Source organism: Mobula birostris, chromosome 11 (assembly GCF_030028105.1).
Source record: "Mobula birostris isolate sMobBir1 chromosome 11, sMobBir1.hap1, whole genome shotgun sequence".
In the NCBI taxonomy this organism is placed as follows: Eukaryota; Metazoa; Chordata; class Chondrichthyes; order Myliobatiformes; family Myliobatidae; genus Mobula; species Mobula birostris.
Genome location: NC_092380.1, coordinates 98,890,597 through 98,911,018, shown reverse-complemented (window position 1 = coordinate 98,911,018; position 20,422 = coordinate 98,890,597). Strand labels below are relative to the sequence as shown.

Below are 20,422 nucleotides of genomic sequence, written 5' to 3'. Positions count from 1 at the left end.
CATCGCGAAAACCAACCTTCCCTTCAAAAACTCTTATCTGCACTTCTTACTGCCTCAGGAAAGCAGCAACTTAATTAAAGGTCCCACTCACCCGAGACATTCTCTCTTCTTCCTCCTTCCATCAAGCAGGAGATACAAAAGCTTGAAAGCACACTACCTGGCTTTGCCCAGTCTTATAGGACACTTAAATGGAACTCTTGTACAGTAAAGGTGAACTCTTGACCTCACATGTTACCTCATCATCGCCCTTCCACCTTTATGGCTACCTGCACTGCACCTTCTCTACACCTGTAACACTATATTTTGTATTCTGTGTTGCTTTTCCTTTGTACCACCCTGATGTACTTATGATTTGAAATTATCTGTATGGATAGTATGCAAAGCAAAGTGTATCTCGATACACGTACCATTTAGAAACCAATTACCAATCACGGTTGGTTCTGCTTCTGCATAGGTCCATATTTGCAATTGAAAAGGCCAGACAAGAAATATTCCTGTTCACTTAAGTGAAAGATAAGCACATTATTAACTACGATGGTTCATTACACAAGAGCTGTTGGGATGAAATGTTTTTCACAAAGACTTGGCCTGACCTGACTTTTCTGTTTTTCTTTCTCTTTTGGTCCATTAATCTTGTTGCAGTTCATGGATCATCTCTATCTCTGGTCTCCAGCACATCCTCCATTTACTCAACAGTAAGTGACTCCAGTTTAATTCTATCTTTTCCTCTGCATTTTTCAGAGTTCAATAAGGTTCGTAATATAAGTACAGTAAGTTCACATAAGTCGCATTACTTGTGTTGTATAATAGATATAAAGTATACTTCCTCCAAAATTTAACATTATTGTTGTCAATATGATTTTGGAGTGAGAGCATTTCATGGTGAATCCAGTATGTAGTGTGTTCAGCATGAAAATCTAGTATGTGGCTGTTCAGCATGAAATTGGATGCACTAATTTTTGTGCTTTATAGATGTGTGAATAATATTTTGATAATGTCTGTTTTTCCAAATCATGATGTGCCAAAAATGTAATTGTACTTGGAAGTATGGATTTAAATTGGTTTATAGACCAACTTTCATCATTGGACATACCCTGCTAATTAAACTGGAGGCAGAAGCAATAATTAAGTCGCAATAAGTTATGATAATAACTTGAAAGCGGAAGCATGCTTTTCAGCACAAATTCAGGAAGCCACATTATTTTCTTAACTATTTCCAGTAATAAATTATTGGTTTACTGTGTTGTGCAACATGTATTATTGAGTAAGATGAGTGGGCAGAGTCTCACAAAGCAACTTTAGTTTTATGCTGAACAATCAGGGAGCAGTTGTCTTTCAACAACTGGTATTTAACATGCTTTGATAAGAATTAAGCTACTTTATTCAATAATTTTAAAATCAGTAACAGTGCGCTGTAAGAGCTAACAATTTGCTAAAATCTACAGAAACATAATAGGTAGTTCTTCGGCGCTTTGGTTCATGATTCTTAGCAGCTGTTTTGGAAAAACAGGTTATTACGTCAGAAGCTTACACCAGCAGCATTTAATTTTGCTTTGCACATGCAAGCATAACAACTCAGGACTACACCCACAATGTCACTTTACCTGTTAGTTATGTGTAGGCTGTTGTACGTGTTTAACTCGCTTGCACCGAACTCCTTTCATCCAGTAAGAATGCAATGCTCTCAGGTATTAAGTAATATGATAGCTTGGGTGGCGTCTGCTGTCTTCGACCTTTAGAACAGTTCGTGATCAAGCAAGTCCAGTATGATGACAGCATTCACACTCACCAGGACTTCTGCAGCCTGGGAACTGTTGGTAGGTACTGCCTGAGATGTGCTGCTTGTATTCAGGTTAGAAGGAGGTGAAGGCTCCTTTCCTGTATATGTTCTTTCATAGGAGTTTTGTTTTACTTTAAGTAATTCATGGTACGAAGGAGTTATATGAGGAAAGGTGGAACAAATTGAGACTAGAGTAAAGATCATAGCAAGGAGACAGGTGATCTTATTGAAACATAAGTTTCTGAGAGGATTTAGTAGGATAAGTGGAGTGAGGATGTTTTCTCTTGGCACGTTTGAAATATAGAATTAGACAGGATAATGTGAAGCTAAAAGTGTCACCCATTTAAGATGAGGAGGATTTTCTTCTCTGGTAATTGTGAGTCTTGTTAATTCTCAACCTCAAGAGCTGTGGAGGCTGTCAATAAGTATACTCAAGGCTGAGGGAGAGAGATTTTTTGATTTAGGAGTTATGGGCATCAGGCTTACAAGTGGATTAGAGAGTTGAATCTGAAGTGAGCTGATGCAATAATTGGCAAGGCAATTTCTTCTTCTAGGGGACACAAGAGACTGCAGTTTTTAGAATTTGCAGCTGAAAAAACACTGAAGGAAGTTAGGGTGTCAAGCAGCACCTGTGGAGGGCAAGTCCGGAAGATCCAAATGTTGACAGTTTCTTTCCCTCAAACGATGCTGCTTAACCCACTGACGTCCTCTAACAGATTTCCCCCCTTCTTTTAAAAGTGATAGTGATATGGAAATTTCAGCAGGTGGAATTTATGCGATACAGTTTTATGAAAAATCCAATGGATAAATGGGAATGGGTACTTCTTCCACTTGTGGTCCATTTGCAGACTGTTATTCTGGATTATGCGTGCATGTGATAGGCTTTCACATGTTGCAACAACCATTTCAGCATTAATTGTATGAAAAGCTTTGCACAGATGAATCCTATCACTGGCCCCAGGTTCACACGCTGTATTAAATGCTAACTAGAGGGTTGAAGCATACTTTGCCTTTGTTCCTGAAGGCCTCATACATAATGGAGCATTGCTGCGAAGGGGCTTTGTACTCACCAGGCACTGTCCTCCTACATAGTGAGGCTTTGATAAAGTATTGAGTAAGGCACGGTGTAAATTCTCGTTCAGTTTGTTAGAATTAGTTTCTTTGGAGAGGGTGCAGAAGAGGTTTACCAGGATGTTGCCTGATTTAGAGGGCATGTGCTATCAGGAGAGACTGAACAAATTTGCGTTATTTTCTCTGGAGTTGTGTAGGTTGAGGGGGGATCTGGTAGAGAGGCTGGACGAACTTGGGTTGTTCTCTCTGGAGCAGTGGAAGCTGGGGGTGGGGGGGTTGGAATCTGATAGAGGTTTACAAGACTATGACAGGCATGGGCAGAGTGGTCAGAGAGTATCTGTTTCCCAGGGTAGAAATGTCTAATACCAGAGGGCATGCATTGAAGGTGGGGTAGGTTCAAGGGGGATGTGAAGGGTAAGTTTTTTACTCAGAGAGTCATGGATGCCTGGCACGAACTGCCTGGTATGGAGGTACAGGCAAATACATCGGAGGCTTTTCAGAGATGTTTGCATAGGCTGTTGGATGTGAGGAAGATGGAGGGATATGGACTTGATGTGGGTAATGTCTGGGTGTTTTTTGATTTGCTATTTAGATGGTTCAGCACAATATTCTGGGCTGAATACAGTGGCATGCAAAAGTTTGGGCACCCCGGTCAAAATTTCTGTTCCTGTGAATAGTTAAGTGAGTCTCCAAAAATCATAAAGTTAAAGATGAAACATTCTTTTCAAAATTTTAAGTAAAGTTAGTATATTATTTTTGTTTTGTACAATTTTAGAGTGGGATAAAAGGAAAAGAGCACCACGCAGAAGTTTGGGCACCCCAAAAGATTTGAGCCCTCAGATAACTTTTGTCAAGGTCTCAGACCCTAATTAGCTTGTTAGGGCTATGGCTTGTTCACAATCATCATTAGGAAGGCCAGGTGATGAAAATTTCAAAACTTTATAAATACCCTGACCCCTCAAACCTTGTCCCAACAATCAGCAGCCATGGGCTCCTCTAAGCAGCTGCCTAGCACGGAGAAGGTTATAAGAAGATAGCAAAGCGTTTTCAGGTAGCTGTTTCCTCAGTTCATAATGTAATTAAGAAATGGCAGTTAACAGGAATGGTGGTGGTCAAGTTGAGGTCTGGAAGACCAAGAAAACTTTCCGAGAGAACTGCTCATAGGATTGCTAGAAAGGCAAATCAAAACCCCCGTTTGACTGCAAAAGACATTCTGGAAGATTTGGCAGACTCTGGAGTGGTGGTGCACTGTTCTACTGTGTAACGAGGCCTGCACAAATATGACCATCATGGAAGAGTCATCAGAAGAAAACTTTTCCTGCATCCTCACCACAAAATTCAGCATCAGAAGTTTGCAAAGGAACATCTAAACAAACCTGATGCATTTTGGAAACAAGTCCTGTGGACTGATGAAGTTAAAATAGAACTTTTTGGCCGCAATGAGCAAAGGTATGTTTGGAGAAGAAAGGGTGCAGAATTTCATGAGAAGAATCCCTTTCCAACTGTTAAGCACGGGGGTGGATCGATCATGCTTTGGGCTTGTGTTGCAGCCAGTGGCACGGGGAACATTTCACTGGTAGAGGGAAGAATGAATTCAATTAAATACCAGAAAATTCTGGAAGCAAACATCATACCGTCTGTATAAAAGCTGAAGGTGAAAAGAGGATGGCTTCTACTACAGGGTAATGATCCTAAACACACCTCAAAATCCACAATGGACTACCTCAAGAGGCGCAAGCTGAAGGTTTTGCCATGGCCCTCTCAGTCCCCCGGCCTAAACATCATCGAAAATCTGTGGATAGACCTCAAAAGAGCAGTGCATGCAAGACGGCCCAAGAATCTCACAGAACTAGAAGCCTTTTGCAAGGAAGAATGGGTGAAAATCCCCCAAACAAGAATTGAAAGACTCTTAGCTGGCTACAGAAAGTGTTTACAAGCTGTGATACTTGCCAAAGGGGGTGTTACTAAGTACTGACCATGCAGGGTGCCCAAACTTTTGCTTCGGGCCCTTTTCCATTTTGTTATTTTGAAACTGTAAAAGATGGAAATAAAAAAGTAATCTTGCTTAAAATATTAAAGAAATGTGTATCTTTAACTTTATGCCTTTTGGAAATCAGGTCATCTTTTACTCACTTAGCTATTCACAGTAACAGAAATTTTGACCAGGGGTGCCCAAACTTTTGCATGCCACTGTATATATTATACCTGAACTGAAGGAAGTTCACAGGTGAGTGCAATGCCTTTTGCAGGTGGACTCATTAGCTGGAATTTTGAACATGACCAGTAACGATTAGTATGCTGTTAAATTGTTATTGTCTGAAAAGTGATACTTGTTTTTTATTCTCTTTTGAAACAAATGTATTATTATTGCCAAGTACCTAAAGGTATTTTGGGTGATATTTAGAAAAAATAATCGGATCAGGGTGTGTGCAAGTTTTGTAATAGTCTAGTTGGTACATGACCATGATAATGAGTGTTTTTTGGAATCCACATACAAGTTACAATGGGCATTTACATTACACTTTGTTTTAATGACTTATTTATATAGGGTCTTTTTTCAATCTTTAGGAGTAGAACTATGTGTGCTGCAAAGCAAGTAGCCCTTATTTCTACCAGAATTCTATGAAAGTTACCTAGAAGTTGTTATTTGGCAGAGTTCGAGATATAGTCTTACCAGTGTGCTAATCCAATGGAATCACTTACAATTTGATAAATGTTCCTGTGGCAATAAGCTAAAAAGACCAAGGGAACACTTCCCAGTCAATGTTCATCCCACAGTGAATATTGGGATAAACAGATTATCCATCCACTTATACCATTACTGTATAGAATTGGGTTGTTGCATAACAACCTATACAATAGTCATTACTTACGCATCAGACATTAATCTTCATTGTCTCTGACACTCTGATATCCTGAAGTTGTTTATATACCTGCATGTTTGTTTTTCACTTATCTTCCAAGAGAAGATGGGTTAATAAACTTAATAGAGAAGTATATCTGGCATTCAAAGCACAGTTTGATAAATGATCTTGTAATTGGGAACCAGTTTTGTTGTACATTTGCTTTAAAGCAATAATATTGACAGTGGCGGCTTCCTTAGCGGTTGTACTGGTTTTATACTGACGTTTCTTTTCAAGCTCCTCTCATTCTTAAAACCCACGTCTGTTCTTGACCCTCATTGCCAGTGAACTAGCAACCACCAATTTCACAACCCCAGGCCCCATACTGGTTGAAATAAAAATGATTTCCCTTCACCAGTTATTCTTCTGTTGCTGTTATTTCACGGCCTACTGCACAATTCCCACCCTCCAGTCCTTCCACCTCGTAAACTCTGATGTCTTCATCAGTCTCCCTTTCCTTTCCAACATGACTGAAGGTATCTATCCTAAATCTGAGTTCAGCAGTGCATCATCTTTGTGAAATTTTCTCTATTTGGGTTTCAAGCCCTGACACATCAGTTGTGGTCTTAACCGAAGTTTCAACACTGTCCTTCAACTGGACTTATTATCCTCCTTTGCCCTGTCAATTTCTGAAAAGGAGTTACGGTAATCCTTTCTTTCACTGCACCTTTGAGGTTCAGCTCAGTAGTACATCCAGTTCTTAAGACCATAAGATAAAGGAACAGAATTAGTCCATCTTGGTCCATCGAGTCTGCTCCACCAGTTCATCATGCTGGTCCATTTCCCTCTCAGCCCCGATTTCCTGCCTTCTCCCCATATCCATTCAGTCATAAGTATAGTATATCCAAATTGTTACTATTTCTCAGGGCTTTGTTTTGGACTCTCTCCTCTTCGTCTACAAACAGTTCTTCTGAATGGAGACAGCAGCCAGCCTGACCACACCACCTCTCTGGCTACTGCCTGGGCACTTTCAGGCTGCTTGTATGTCATGCAGTCTTGGATGGCTACAGTTTTCTGCAGCCAAATACTAATTTCCCTGCATTAAACTTCATCTACCAGTCCATTAATATTCTCCTGCAATTTGTCACTGTCCACTGTGCTGTTCACTCTGCTACCAAGTTTAAAATCATTTGCAAATTTACAAATTGTGACTTGTGCCCCCAATTAATAATAATATATACCAAATCTGGCAATGGCTCTAACTCATATCCTCAGGGAATGTTCGTCTGTCAAACAACTATTCGCCACAACCATCTGTTATCTGTTAGTTAACTTCATATCCATGCGATCGATGTTCCTTTCATGCGATGTGCATAATTTGGAGCAAGAGCAAGCTGCACAGCCCTTGACCTTGCTCCACCATTCAAGAAGGTCATGGTTAATCTGATCTTGACTAGCTCCACTTGCTGTGTGTTTTACATGAACCTTAACAACCCTATAGAGCAAAAATTCATCTCTGCCTTGAATGTATTCAGTGATCTCTTAGGAGAGTCCAAAAACTCACGACTCTCTAAAAGATGAAAATCTTCCTCATCTCTGCCTTATATGGGCAACTGTTTACTCTGAAACAGCCTCCTGGTTCAATAATCCATATGAAGTGAAACACCCTAGACTATAAGATATAGGAGCAGAATTAGACCACTCGGCCTATCAAGTCTTCTCCACCATTTAATCATTTCCCTTATTCCCCTATTCTCTTGCTTTCTCCCCATAACCTTTCATGCCTTGACTAATCAGGAACCTATCAACCTTAAATGCACCCAGTAACCTGGCCTCTAACAACCACTGATTCTCTGTCTTCTGACTAAAGATATTTCTCATCTTCTCTGTTCTAAATTGATGTCCCTCTATTTTGAGGCTGTACCCTCTTGTCCTAGACTTCTTCACCAAAGGACACATCCTCTTCCCATCCACCCTCTCAGGATCTACCCTGTAAAACACCTCAGAATCTAATAATTTCAAGTTGTTGTACGACTTAAGTGCAATATGTCACAGAGAAGGGCATAAAACTGATGAACAACAACATTTTGAAAATATATTTCTAAGTAACGGTATCAGCTGCCGTCCGTCGTGGTACCAGATGAGGTACTTTTCACATCTCAACTCTGTTGACTGTTCGGTGGTGACCTGGGAAGGGACCTGGAGTTCTCTACATATTAATTCCAGCAGAAGCATGCTGTTGTTGTGTAGAACTCCAATGTGCATTCAGAAGTCTCACATCATCTTTTTCACGTGGGCACCCCACATATTGGATTGCAATTTTAATTTTCACATCATTAGACATTTGAACTCAGTTTGAGTGTCTGGGCAAATTAATTGATACATTTTTTAAATGTTTACTTGTGCCTTCAGCCATTCCAAGTGGCAACATGTATGATGGTGAATTTGTGGTAATGCAATTCGGCAAAATTCTTTCAGATCAGTTTGACTCATGTGCATTGAAATTGGAATGCATTGAAGCAGCCAAGATTTGGCGGGGGGGGGGGAAGGTCGAGATTCTTGTCCTTTACATCCTTTAGAAGGAGGCCAATAAGTGGTTTTTAAAGGCTAAATTAAAACTCCAGTAATCTGAGTTAACAGTAGCAAAGCAAACTCTCCTTTTTGTGTGTTCTTCATTGTACTCCTGGGTGTCTGGGTAAGAGAAAAAAAAAATAAGCTTGATATCAGGGAAAGGGGAAAGAGATAGTGCCCTTGCACTGTCCACTAAAACTGGTTTACGGAGACCGTGGAAGGTTATAATGGGATTTTTACTGAACTCAAACACATCAGCGACATTAGTTTTTTGCTGCCCGCCATCAGAACTGATTGCCCAAAGGCCATAATTCAATTTGACTAGTTTTTCCTCATCATTCAGCAGGAGCAGATGACAGCACCATTACACTGAGCTTGAGGGAATATTGCATTTGTCTCCTCTCTTCCATTGACCCATTGTTTAACCACATGGAGAAATTGACTTTGATCACTCAAAAGAATGAACACCTCTGCTGCCAATGTAATTATGTCAAGCTCTTTAGAATTTGAACAACCGTACAACATGGAAACAAACCCTTCACTGACAATGTCCGTGCCAACTATCAAGCAGCCGTGACATTGAATCCACAATGCTAGGGATGATTACATTATTGAAATTTGAGCTGCTATAAAACCAGAGACGAGAGCATACTTTAATTAGAACATAAGACAACAAGACATAGGAGCAAAATTAGGCCATAAGACCCATCATGTCAGCTCTGCCATTCCATCATGGCTAATTTATTATCCTGCTCAACTCCATTCTCCAGCCTCTCCCCGTAATCTTTGGCACCTTGACTAATCAAGACACTATGAACCTTCGCCTTAAATATATCCTAATGACTTGGCCTCCACTGCCATCTGTGGCAATGAATTCCACAGATTCACCACCTTTTAGCTAAAAAAAAAAATCCTCATCATCTTCTAGTTGGAGGCTATGCCCTCTGGTCCTGGACTCCCCACTATAGGAAACATCCTCTCCACATTCACTCTATTTAGGCCTTACAATATTCCAGAGTTTTCAATGATATTCCACCTTATTTTCCGAAAGTCCAACAAGTACAGCCCTAGACCCATCAAATGTGTATAGTTAGAGATGCATACAATCTGGAAGAATGTATAAAGCTGATAACTTTAATGTACAGGATTTGTGAACGAAGGGTGAATTCCTGGGAGCTGAAGATTGCCAATAAGTGAAAACGTGCATCATTATTGCTTTTTAGCCAAACACAGGCCAGTCCTGATGAAGTCTCAGCTGAAAATGTTGACTATTTACTCTTTTCCTTAGATGTTGCCTGGCCTGCTCGCTTCCTCCAGCATTTTGTGTGTATTACTTTGAATTCCAGCATCTGCAGATTTTCTCTTATTTGTGACAGGGCAAAGGAAACCAGAGAAGTCACTTTTTTGAGTAACACACATGAAATGCTGGAGGAGCTCAGAAGGTCAGGCAGCATCTATTGAAAAGAGTAGACAGTCAACGTTTCGGGTTGAGGTCCTTCATCATTTAGTCATTGCTAAATCAAACCTAGTAAAGGAATAAGTTACTGAATTAACTCCACAAATGTAGCAAAATCACTTTTCCAAAATTTAAATACTCCCTCACTGGACAGTGTTTTTTATATTTGCATTTCTTGGGGAAAAGAGTAACCTCTTTTTTTTTCTTGTTTTATTTTAGCCAGAGGAAAAGTCGCAGTCAGAGGTAAGATAACTTTAAATATAATTCAAACATTTGAAATTGATTGTTAAATATTGATTGTTCATGATGCAGAATGAAACTTGGAACTGCATCCAGATGCATGAACTGGGTCAGTGCACACAATTTACATAAGGTAGCTCCTATGTTTTGTAAATGCTTTCATAAAATACAAGAAATCAATAAAAAACAGAGTCATTGTTTATGTGGATTAAAAAAGATATTTTGCATAAAATATTACTTGAGAAAAATATGGTTAAGGTGCTCTTTGAAATTGTAAGTATTTAACTATATGAGTAAGTAAATGGAAAAGACATAGGACAGAGCTGGGTTTAAAGGAAATTTCCTGGATTGTGGAGAGAAGTTCACATCCTGTACCTTAAGTGAACAGTTGCTCATTATGCAAATAAATTATCTTGGTTTGATAATTATTGAATAATTATCAATTAAATCGATGGAAACGAGGGTTCCCTTGTAAATGGACACAGAAAGAAATATAGCCATGAATGAAGTAAACAGAACTCTGTGCGTGTGTGTATATGTGTGTGCAAGCACGTACACGGGCATACTGTGGCAATGGAAGCAAAATTAAGGAGATCGTTATCAACTTACGGAGGACCTAGTCAGGACCCTTTGGGTATTACATGATTTCAGACGGAGACCCACATCCATGATATTATTTCTGAATGGATCTTCCACCAAATGCCTGCAGATCACTTACTCACATCATTACTGGCAGTAGCTTTAGCTACCATGTCCTAAGCTGTGGAATTCTCTCACTAAACCTCTTCACTTCACTTCCTTCTTCAAATAAGAGAAAGTCATTTGTCCTAATTCAGCATGGCATTACTGTGAAGTTGCTGGGGACGTTTTTGTAAAGCCAAGAGGTAAAATAAAAGGCTGTTGCTAATATTGTGTATGGATTATAGAACAATATAGCATAGGAACAGGCCCTTCAGCCTTCCATGTTTCTGCTGACCATGATACCTGTACATCTGTTTGCATATGGTCTGTATCCTTTCTTCATCTTCTCATTGCTCACCAGGGTCCCACCATTTATTGAATAGTTGTAGATGTCACATGGTTAGAAAAGTTTTGAGGTCATGAACATGTTCCATTTTAGATTCACAGAATGTTAGCAAGACTGAAACTTGTAATTGTTGCAAGACATTGAAACGTTTTCTTTAATTGGGTTAAGTTTGCTTCACCCGAACTTGACTTGATAAAGATCTTTCATGTTTTAGAAACATAGAAAACCTACAGCACAATACAGGCCCTTTGGCCCACAAAGCTGTGCTGAACATGTACTTACTTTAGAAATTGCCAAGGGTTACACATAGCCCTCTATTTTTCTAAGCTCCATGTACTTATCCAGGAGTCTCTTATCGTATCTGCCTCCAGCACTTTCCACAGCAGCCCATTCCACACACTTTCAAAAATTATGACACAAAAAACTGTAACAGTAATAGGATGCAACACACACAGATTGCTGGAAGAACTCACTGGAAATCCAAAGCAACATACACAAAATGCTGGAGGAACTCAGGAAGGAAATTACCTTTTAAACTTACAGGGAGTATAGGCCATCAACTCAGTGATAGGATATCAATTTGAGGATGTAGACTTGAAATCAGCAGCATAAAGGAGAGAGAAAAAAGCAGAGTAGAAAAGTGGATGGGAATCATATTCATAATTTATTTTAGTAAAAAAATAGTTGATTGAAATCTGTGGAACCAACAAGAGAGTTGATTACACTATGTCTCATATGGTGTAAGCGTTGCTTGAAGTGGATGGATTCAACATCCTATTGCAGGTGTCACAGAACTGCGGTGTACATCTATTTTAGATATGTTGAATTTTCAGTGCAGGATCTTAACACAGTTCAACTAACTTTAAATCTTCTCTGTTAATGAAAAATATTATGCATTTAGGGATGCAGAGTTAAACAAAAGTTCAGCCATGATTTCACTAAGCGTCTCCAGTAGTTGAATAGTTTACTCTTGTTCCATTTTTCCTATCTTCAAGTTTGCAAGTTTTTTTTTGCTTTCGGTTTGCAGATCCGCAAACTTCGCCGAGAGCTGGATGTTTCCCAAGAGAAAGTAGCAGCATTGACAACGCAGTTGTCTGCCAATGTAAGTAAGCATTATGAGGGGTGAATGGGGAAGGGCCAAGTGATTTAATGCCGATTTCATTAACAATAACACTTAGACTAACTGAGCATTTGCCTTCTCTGTTACACTTTTACACCCCAAAGGGAATGCGATAACTTAAAATGTTAATGCTGAGCAGTAGTAATTTTACTCATTTTGCAAGATTTGATTCCTCTCATCTTCAAGCTCATGAATGCAGGTTTGAATCCATATGGTAATTTTGTTATTGGTAGAAATTGCTATTTTATATGATCTTCAGTTTCATTCATTTTATTGGTTGATTTTAATCATTCTGTTTTTTGCAAAGTGATATTCTGATAAAAATTCCAAATATTTCAGAACACAGTGAGAAGTAGTTTAAAGCACACAGAAAATGCTTCCGGTTGAAGATTGAAGTTTGCACCTTCATTCAAATTGACTGTTATCTAACTTGACTTTCTTCAGAAATCTGTTTGATATACAGTGGAATGCAAAGTTTGGGCACCCCGGTCAAAATTTCTGTTACTGTGAATAGCTAAGCGAGTAAAAGATGACCTGTTTCCAAAACGCATGAAGTTAACAATGACACATTTCTTTACTATTTTAAGCAAGATTACTTTTTTATTTCTGGGGACTGTGAGGGCCATGGCAAAACCTTCAGCTTGCCCCTCTTGAGGTAGTCCATTGTGGATTTTGAGTTGTGTTTAGGATCATTATCCTGTTGTAGAAGCCATCCTCTTTTCACCTTCAGCTTTTTTACAGATGGTGTGATGTTTGCTTCCAGAATTTGCTGATATTTAATTGAATTCATTCCTCCCTCTACCAGTGAAATGTTCCTCGTGCCACTGGCTACAACACAAGCCCAAAGCATGATCGATCCACCCCTGTGCTTAACAGTTGGAGAGGGGTTCTTTTCATGAAATTCTGCACCCTTTTTTCTCCAAACATACCTTTGCTCATTGCAGCCAAAAAGTTCTATTTTAACTTCATCAGTCCACAGGACTTGTTTCCAAAATGCATCAGGCTTGTTTATATGTTCCTTTGAACTTTTTGAATAGAACTTTTTGAACATTTCACTTGTAGAGGGAAGAATGAATTCAATTAAATAACATCAAATTCTGGAAGCAAACATCACACCATCTGGAAAAAAAGTTGACGGTGGAAAGCGGATGGCTTCTACAAACAGGTTAATGATCCTAAACACATCTCAAAATCCACAGTGGACTACCTGAAGAGGCACAAGCTGAAGGTTTTGCCATGGCCCTCTGTCCCCCAAAATAAACATCATCGAAAATCTGTGGATAGACCTCAAAAGAGCAGTGCATGCAAGACGGCCCAAGAATCTCCCAGAACTAGAAGCTTTTTGCAAAGAAGAATGGGCGAAAATCCCCCAAACAAGAATTGAAAGACTCTTAGCTGGCTACAAGAAGTGTTTACAAACTGTGATACTTGCCAAAGGGGGTGTTACTAAGTACTGACCATGCAGGGTGCCCAAACTTTTGCTTCAGGCCCTTTTCCTTTTTTGATATTTTGAAACTGTAAAAGCTGGAAATAAAAATGTAATCTTGCTTAAAATATTAAAGAAATGTGTCACCTTTAACTTCATGCCTTTTGGAAATCAGGTCATCTCTTACTCGCTTAGCTATTCATAGTAATGGAAAGTTTGACCAGGGGTGCCCAAACTTTTGCATGCCACTGTACAGTACTGTGCAAAAGGTTTGGCACACATATGTAGCTAGGGTGCATAAGACTTTTACACAGTACAGTATCTGTCAACGTGCAGTGGAGAGCAAATCTGGTGAGAGCAAAAGATATTGGGTATGTTGGGTGGTGGGCGGGGGGTTGGTTATGGGGTGGCACAGGCTCAGACACACCCAGCCCTGAGACACCAGGCAAGGTCATTTGATTCCAAACGATCGACTTATTGATCATTACAGAATGTCTCTCTGGTGCTTCTCACTCCCTCCCCTCTCCCTCTCCCTTTCACTTTTCCCAACCGTGATTCCCCTCTCCCTGCCTCCTTCCCACTCTCAGCCCACAACAGAGTCCCATATCAGAATCAGGTTTACCATCACTCACATATGTCATGAAATTTGTTTTTTTTATGCAGCAGCAGTACAATGCATTGCATAAAATTATTACAGTACTGTGCAAAAGTCTTAGGCACCCAGCTATATATATATATATATATATATGTATATGTGTGTGTGTGTGCCTAAAAAGTTTGCACAGTACTCTAAATATATGATATTTAAGTGCACAGTTTGGCAAAACATAGGAATCACAGTCCTCTCTTTGACAAGAGATGTTACTGTTCTGATGTTTGACTCCTTATTGCCTATTGCATCTAAATTTTCTGTTTCACATGTTGGATGTGAAGAAGAGCCTGAGTCATTTGACTCTTTGCTGATCCTTGTTCCATTATGAGGACACTCTGGCCCTTCTTCTGATAGCAACAATAAATCAGGATTTTGCTTGTTTTAGTGATGTACTAAGGTGAAGTGTCATGGCCCATAATATAGAACATTGATGTGGTTGAAAATAGTAGTTGGCAAAACTAAATAAGTCACCAACTAGTGATTAGCTGACACTGGTTTGGAGTTTTATAAAGTCTGTGGATTATGTAAAGAAGACAAGAGTTAAAAATTGGCAAAAAGTTCTATACTTACAAAATCATAGTAAGATATGGCACAGAGGTGATTCACTGGGTCCGCACCACCCACCAGCCAGCCATTTTACACTTATCCTATGTTAATCCTATTTTTTGTTCTACTCACATTCTCTTCAATTCACTTCAGATTCTAATACCCACCAACTCACTGCTGGCAGTTTACAGCTGCCAAAAATCTGCACGGTCCCAAAAAAGAACTTGCAAACTCCACAGACAGCTCCCAAGGCCAGAAATGAACCTGTGACCTTGATATTGTAAGGCAGCAACTCTATCAATTGTGCCACAGGGTCATTCTGAGCAAAAATTATCTTAATGTAAGAGAGGGCATGATGAAATATTGTTTCATCTCCTGATGGTGTTGAAACTTTTCAATGCCTTACAGACCAAACAAAAACCAGAACAAAAATACAACAGGCCATGCACTGTTGTTTTCGTTAATACCATATCTATAATCACACGCTTTCCTGTTTTGGTATCTTTGATTCAGTATGTAAAACCTTCACCAGATGATATCTTAATGTTTTTCCAAAACAGTGGTGCTGCTTCAAATAAAATAATTCGAGTATTTGTCATCATTTTGTTGAACTGATTTACAGGATATGATTGTCACTGGCAAGGTCATAAAAGCTTAGATAAAATATTGGTAAGTTTGTAAATGGATGAGTGTAACTTTATAATAGGATTTTGAAATTTATTTAAGTCGTTAGCTAGCTTTTTCTCAAAAAATTCTGAGTTGTGACTTTTAAAGTAGGATTCAGAATATTTAATTTGAGTTATATAATTATGGGTATAATAACCAAAGTGATCCTGAAAACTTTGTTTTAAGAAAGTGTACAATCTTTGCAGTCAAAAAGCACCAGCTTCCCATCACCATAGGTTCTGCAGATAGCAGGGTTATAGGCCAAATTTTCAACTGATTCCATGTTTAGAAAATATTTGAACAAGCAGTGTTACTTTTTCAAAGCTAACTAAAGAAAAGGGAGTAAGTGAGAGGATAGGTAAATAGGGAAGTGAGAATTTTCAATCGGATGAAAGAAAATAAAAGTAGTCAATTGATATAGGAAAACAATTTCATGAACATTATGAAACATGAGTTATCTAACAGCTTAAAATAAAATCATCTAACACTGTTCATTTCAGTTGAAAATGGACTTTTCCAAGTGAAACACAATAATCACCTTTTCCAAACCATTTTGTGTCTCTGTGGAAATTAGATTATGCACTTCCCAATATAAATCACCCTTGCATGACATTTGCTATTGCTTCACAGGTAGAGTCCATGTTACCAGTTTATGGGTACTTCCATGACAACTGCATTATACTATCACTTCTTTTCCACTGAGGTAAATTTTATTGTGTACTTATATCCCCCTCTTCCCTGTGTCTCCAGCTAACGATGAATCTCAGGATCTAGCCCCAATATCGCAATCCCGATCTCTCTCGTGCCACAATCTCTCTAGGATCCAATCACTTTTCCCACACCTTCTCACCAGGCTCCAAACACCATGCAGTGGAACCTTACCCCTTCACCTTAGCCTCATTTGGGCCTGTTGTCTGTCAGCCACCTCCTGCCCTTTGCCCCTCAATGTTACAACCAACTTGTTCTGTTGCAGTCAAGTGGAACATGCAAAAGAAGTCCAAGCCTTGGCTCAGTGAAACTGATTATTGGCACATGATGCAACAATATTTTGCATGGCATGTTACTTTCTGCACCAGCATGGAAAAGGAATAAAAAGAAGAAAGAATGATCAAAATGAAAAATAAATAATTATAAGCAGGAAAATGAGATTTTCAAACAGAATATTGTGTTGCTTAATCCAGATGAATTTCTTGAAATACTGAGGCCAAAAGGGAATTAAGGTGTGATTTACTAAGTGTATAGAACTATGAAGGGATGAAAAAACAGAAAGAAATAGAAGGTCTAGATTAGATATAGGATCAGATGTCATTGATTTAAGATTAGAGAGCAGCGGGTTATTTTTCATGAAAGTTATGAAGCTGTTAAGTGTTGATGGTTAAGCGACCAGGCGTGCGTTAAGTCCAAGGAAACAGCACCAAAGGGATGTGAAACACAGCAAATTACTGCACGAGATTATGGCTTGAGTGGGAGATCAATGAGAACACATGATGTTCAAAACAACGAACTTCCTCTTCTTTGTAACTTCTGTGCAAAGGTGCAGTTTGTCTGGCAGAAGTGGTAAAGAAGGAGAATAAAGCTGATGAGGTACATTTGGTAGTCTGACCAGGCCCTTTATAAATTCACTAAAGTTTAGCTCTATGCAGGTATAGATATACAACCCACAAGGCAAAACATTTGAGGTTGAATCTTACTAGAGTTTAATATCATATCTTATTTTTTTTTCCTTGTTATGCTTTTCAGCAAATAAAGCTTTTTGTTTGACTGCTTACACTTGTTCTGCACAAAGATTTGATGTAGTTATTGAGCTGATATTTTCACTTGCCACTAGATCTGTTACTATTTGCAGACTTAAGCATGTTAACCTATCATTGTGCAAATGTGTAAGTATTATGTTCCAAACTGATATTCCTGGATACCTCACTACATATTCCATTCAGCTCTAAATGCTAGAGTTCAGCATTTATATTGTATTTTCGATTATTGTTGATGTTGGTCATCCATTTCAGGTAAGTAGGCCCACAGCTTGAAGTCTAATAATTCTGTTGCTGACCCATTGTAGTTCATAAACTGTAAGAACACTCATTTCAATAAGTCAACTTTGGTCTTATAGTTCTCAACTAAAGAATGAAAATAATGCATACTTGGGCAAAGGATTATGGGAGTAACGTAATGGAAATTCAAGTGTCTGTTAAAAATAAAGGGATCTGGGAAAAAGTGATATTAGGGTTGATAAAGTGCAGTTTGGCATCAGTTTATAACCACAGTCACTAAAGTTTTACTAAATTTATTTCCCTCAGTCTTGTATTGGTGAAAATATAAAATAAAATAGGCTGTAAGTGGGAATGTTGAAATTAAATACTTGAAGTATTTCTTCATGTCAACTTCATACAAGGAATGGAGGACTAGAGTAAGTCATTGTTCAGCTGATGGCACCTTGGCTAGAGGAGATGTTTTGCATTGTATACATTTCCTGAGAAGGGCCTGTTATTTTAGGATGGGCTTTATTCTTGATCATTATTCCTCTTCTGATTCCCTGGGGGAACCCTTGGCAAGCATAGTCTTAGAAGTAGAAGGTGTTGAAAGCATTGGTCCATCTGAATTACTTCTGTTGTATGCTACATCAACCTGTTTTCAATTTGTTTCTCACCTCCTGACATTTCCTAAGTAGTCAAATTCAAGCTTGGAGTGAACATGGGTATTGTGGATCTTCAGGATTTGTCTTCTGTTTTAATGTTCACGTTTAGGTGGCTCTGGCCAATTAAAACAGAGCAAAACAAAACCTAGTGCAATGTCCAGTATACATTCCATGGCCATTTTATTCACCATCATTATTATGCACCATGTTGTATGACATGCGTGATCATGGTCTCTTGACCATGATTGTTCTTGGCAAATATTTCTAGAGAAGTGGTTTGCCATTGCCTTCTTTTGGGCGGTGTCTTTACAAGACGGGTGACCCCAGCCATGATCAATATTTTTCAGAGATTGTCTGCCTGGCATCAGTTGTCGCATAACCAGGACTTGTGATATGTACCAGCTGCTCATAGGACCATCCACCACCTGCTCCTGTGGCTTCATGTGACCCTTATCTGGGGGCTAGGCAGGTGCTACACGTTGCCTAAGGGTGACCTGTAGGCTAGCGGAGGGAAGGAGAACTATACACCTCCTTTGGTAGAGACATATCTCCACCCTAGTTACCTAGTAAAATGGCCACTAAGTGTATGTTTGTGGTCTTCTCCTGCTGTAGCCCATCCACGTCAAGGTACAGCGTGCTGTGCATTCAGAAATTCTCTTCTTCAGACCACTGTTGTAATGTGTGGCTATTTGAGTTATTGTCGCCTTTTCTGTCAGCTGAACCAGACTGGCCATTCTGCTCTGATCTCTCTCAAGGTGATTGCCCACAGAACTGCCACTCACTGGTTCTTTTTAATTTCTCGCACCATTCTCTGTAAACTCAAGAGACAGTTGTGCATGAAAATCCCAGGAAATCAGCAGTTTCTGAGATACTCAAGTCACCCTGTCTGGCACCGACAATCATTCCACTGTCACAGTCACTTAGATTGCACTGCTTCCTTATTCTCATGTTTGGGCTGAACAACAACTAAACCTCTTGACCATGTCTGCATGCTTTTATGTATTGAATTGCTGCCACATGATTGACTGTTTAGATATTTACAGTAACGAGCAGGTGTACCAAATAAAGTGGCCCTTGGGTATAAGCTGAGATATGCAGCACTGAGCACAATAACTTGTTAATGTCAGAATTCTGAGGAAGAGGAGGAGAAAATAATTTGGCTTTGGCTGCTATTCACTCTGCTGATGTTGCTTTTGAACACACCTTGGGGGTGAGATCAGAATTGGCTGCATACTTTGATAGTTGCCACAGCCAAATATTTCTTGATATCCACCATTCAGACCGACAGGGATATGTGGACACCAGGCTAAAGCCCTGGAGCGCTGAGTCATTCTTGGAGTCATGCCTAGTGTGACTCAGCTTTTGAAAGCAGAATGTCAGGGGTTGAAAAATCATGCGGGAATTGTTATGAGTAAAGAGATTTGCTCTGCCAGGATGTTCAGTGGTTTCTTATGTTGATGATATCTGTCTTTCAAATTGCATATCTATCTGCACAAGAAGACTAATTCAAACCAGTTAAACCAGCGAATGTTGTTTTCCTTCCACGGGACATGTTGGTTTTGAGTTCATTTATTATCGTAAGTCACGGTACAAAGTGCTTGCCAATATAACATGTTTGGTATCTAATGTTTAAAAAGTACGGGAGACACTAAGATGAATGATAACAACTTTTGACTTGGTTACAAAGCAGCATTATAATATCAGTGTCTGAATCAGGACAAAATGTGTTGATTCTTGCCAAAAAAAAATTGCGCCAATATCTGTTCCCTTCTATTATTGACTGTTTTATCCGATTATTTGGTTCAAAAACAATTTCATGGCAAGTTTGGTTTGCATAACTTGGCTAACAATAACTTGGAGTGATACCCCTCCCTCCCTCATTAGTGAGAGGGAGAGAGAGCCTGTGGGATGGCAAAGTGTTGGGATGGACAGTGTTTTTTTTAATGGACTCTAGATCATGGTCTCTTTGGGGCTTTGCTACTGTTTGCATGGTGGGTGGTGCGGGGGCTTTCTGTTGCTGAGGCAGGTGGGGGAGGGGGAGAGTTGGTGCTTTGCAGCGGCTTCTGAGTGGATGTCTGGGAAGAATAAGAATTTCAGGTTGTATACTGTGTACATTCCCCGATATTAAATGGATCCATTGAACCATTATTCTCATCTCAGAGGTAGCAGTCTGCCCTCTAGTTCGTAGTTCACTCTCTGAATAAGGCTGACTGTTTGCTCACAAGATTGTGTTGTGTTAATTTCAGTGAGATGCATTTCCATGCCTGATATTTTCCATATAAACATTTGATGTCAGCTATATAATGTCACAATAAGGATGTGCGTGAGGAAGGTTATAATAAATTATTTGCAATTGACATGAAAATTGGTCATATTATTGATAATGAAT

General features: G+C 39.3%; 1 protein-coding gene across 9 annotated transcripts in view; it reads left to right on the top strand.

Annotated features, from left to right (window-relative positions):
- nav2a (neuron navigator 2a) overlaps window positions 1–20,422 on the top strand; it is a 523,153-nt gene that overhangs the window by 439,707 nt on the left and 63,024 nt on the right. For all 9 annotated transcript variants that reach the window (XM_072272755.1, XM_072272756.1, XM_072272754.1 and 6 more), the window contains 3 exons: window positions 643–695; window positions 9,941–9,964; window positions 12,016–12,090. In XM_072272755.1, coding sequence (XP_072128856.1) covers window positions 643–695; window positions 9,941–9,964; window positions 12,016–12,090 — 152 coding nt within the window. The remainder of the gene's footprint in view (window positions 1–642; window positions 696–9,940; window positions 9,965–12,015; window positions 12,091–20,422) is intronic.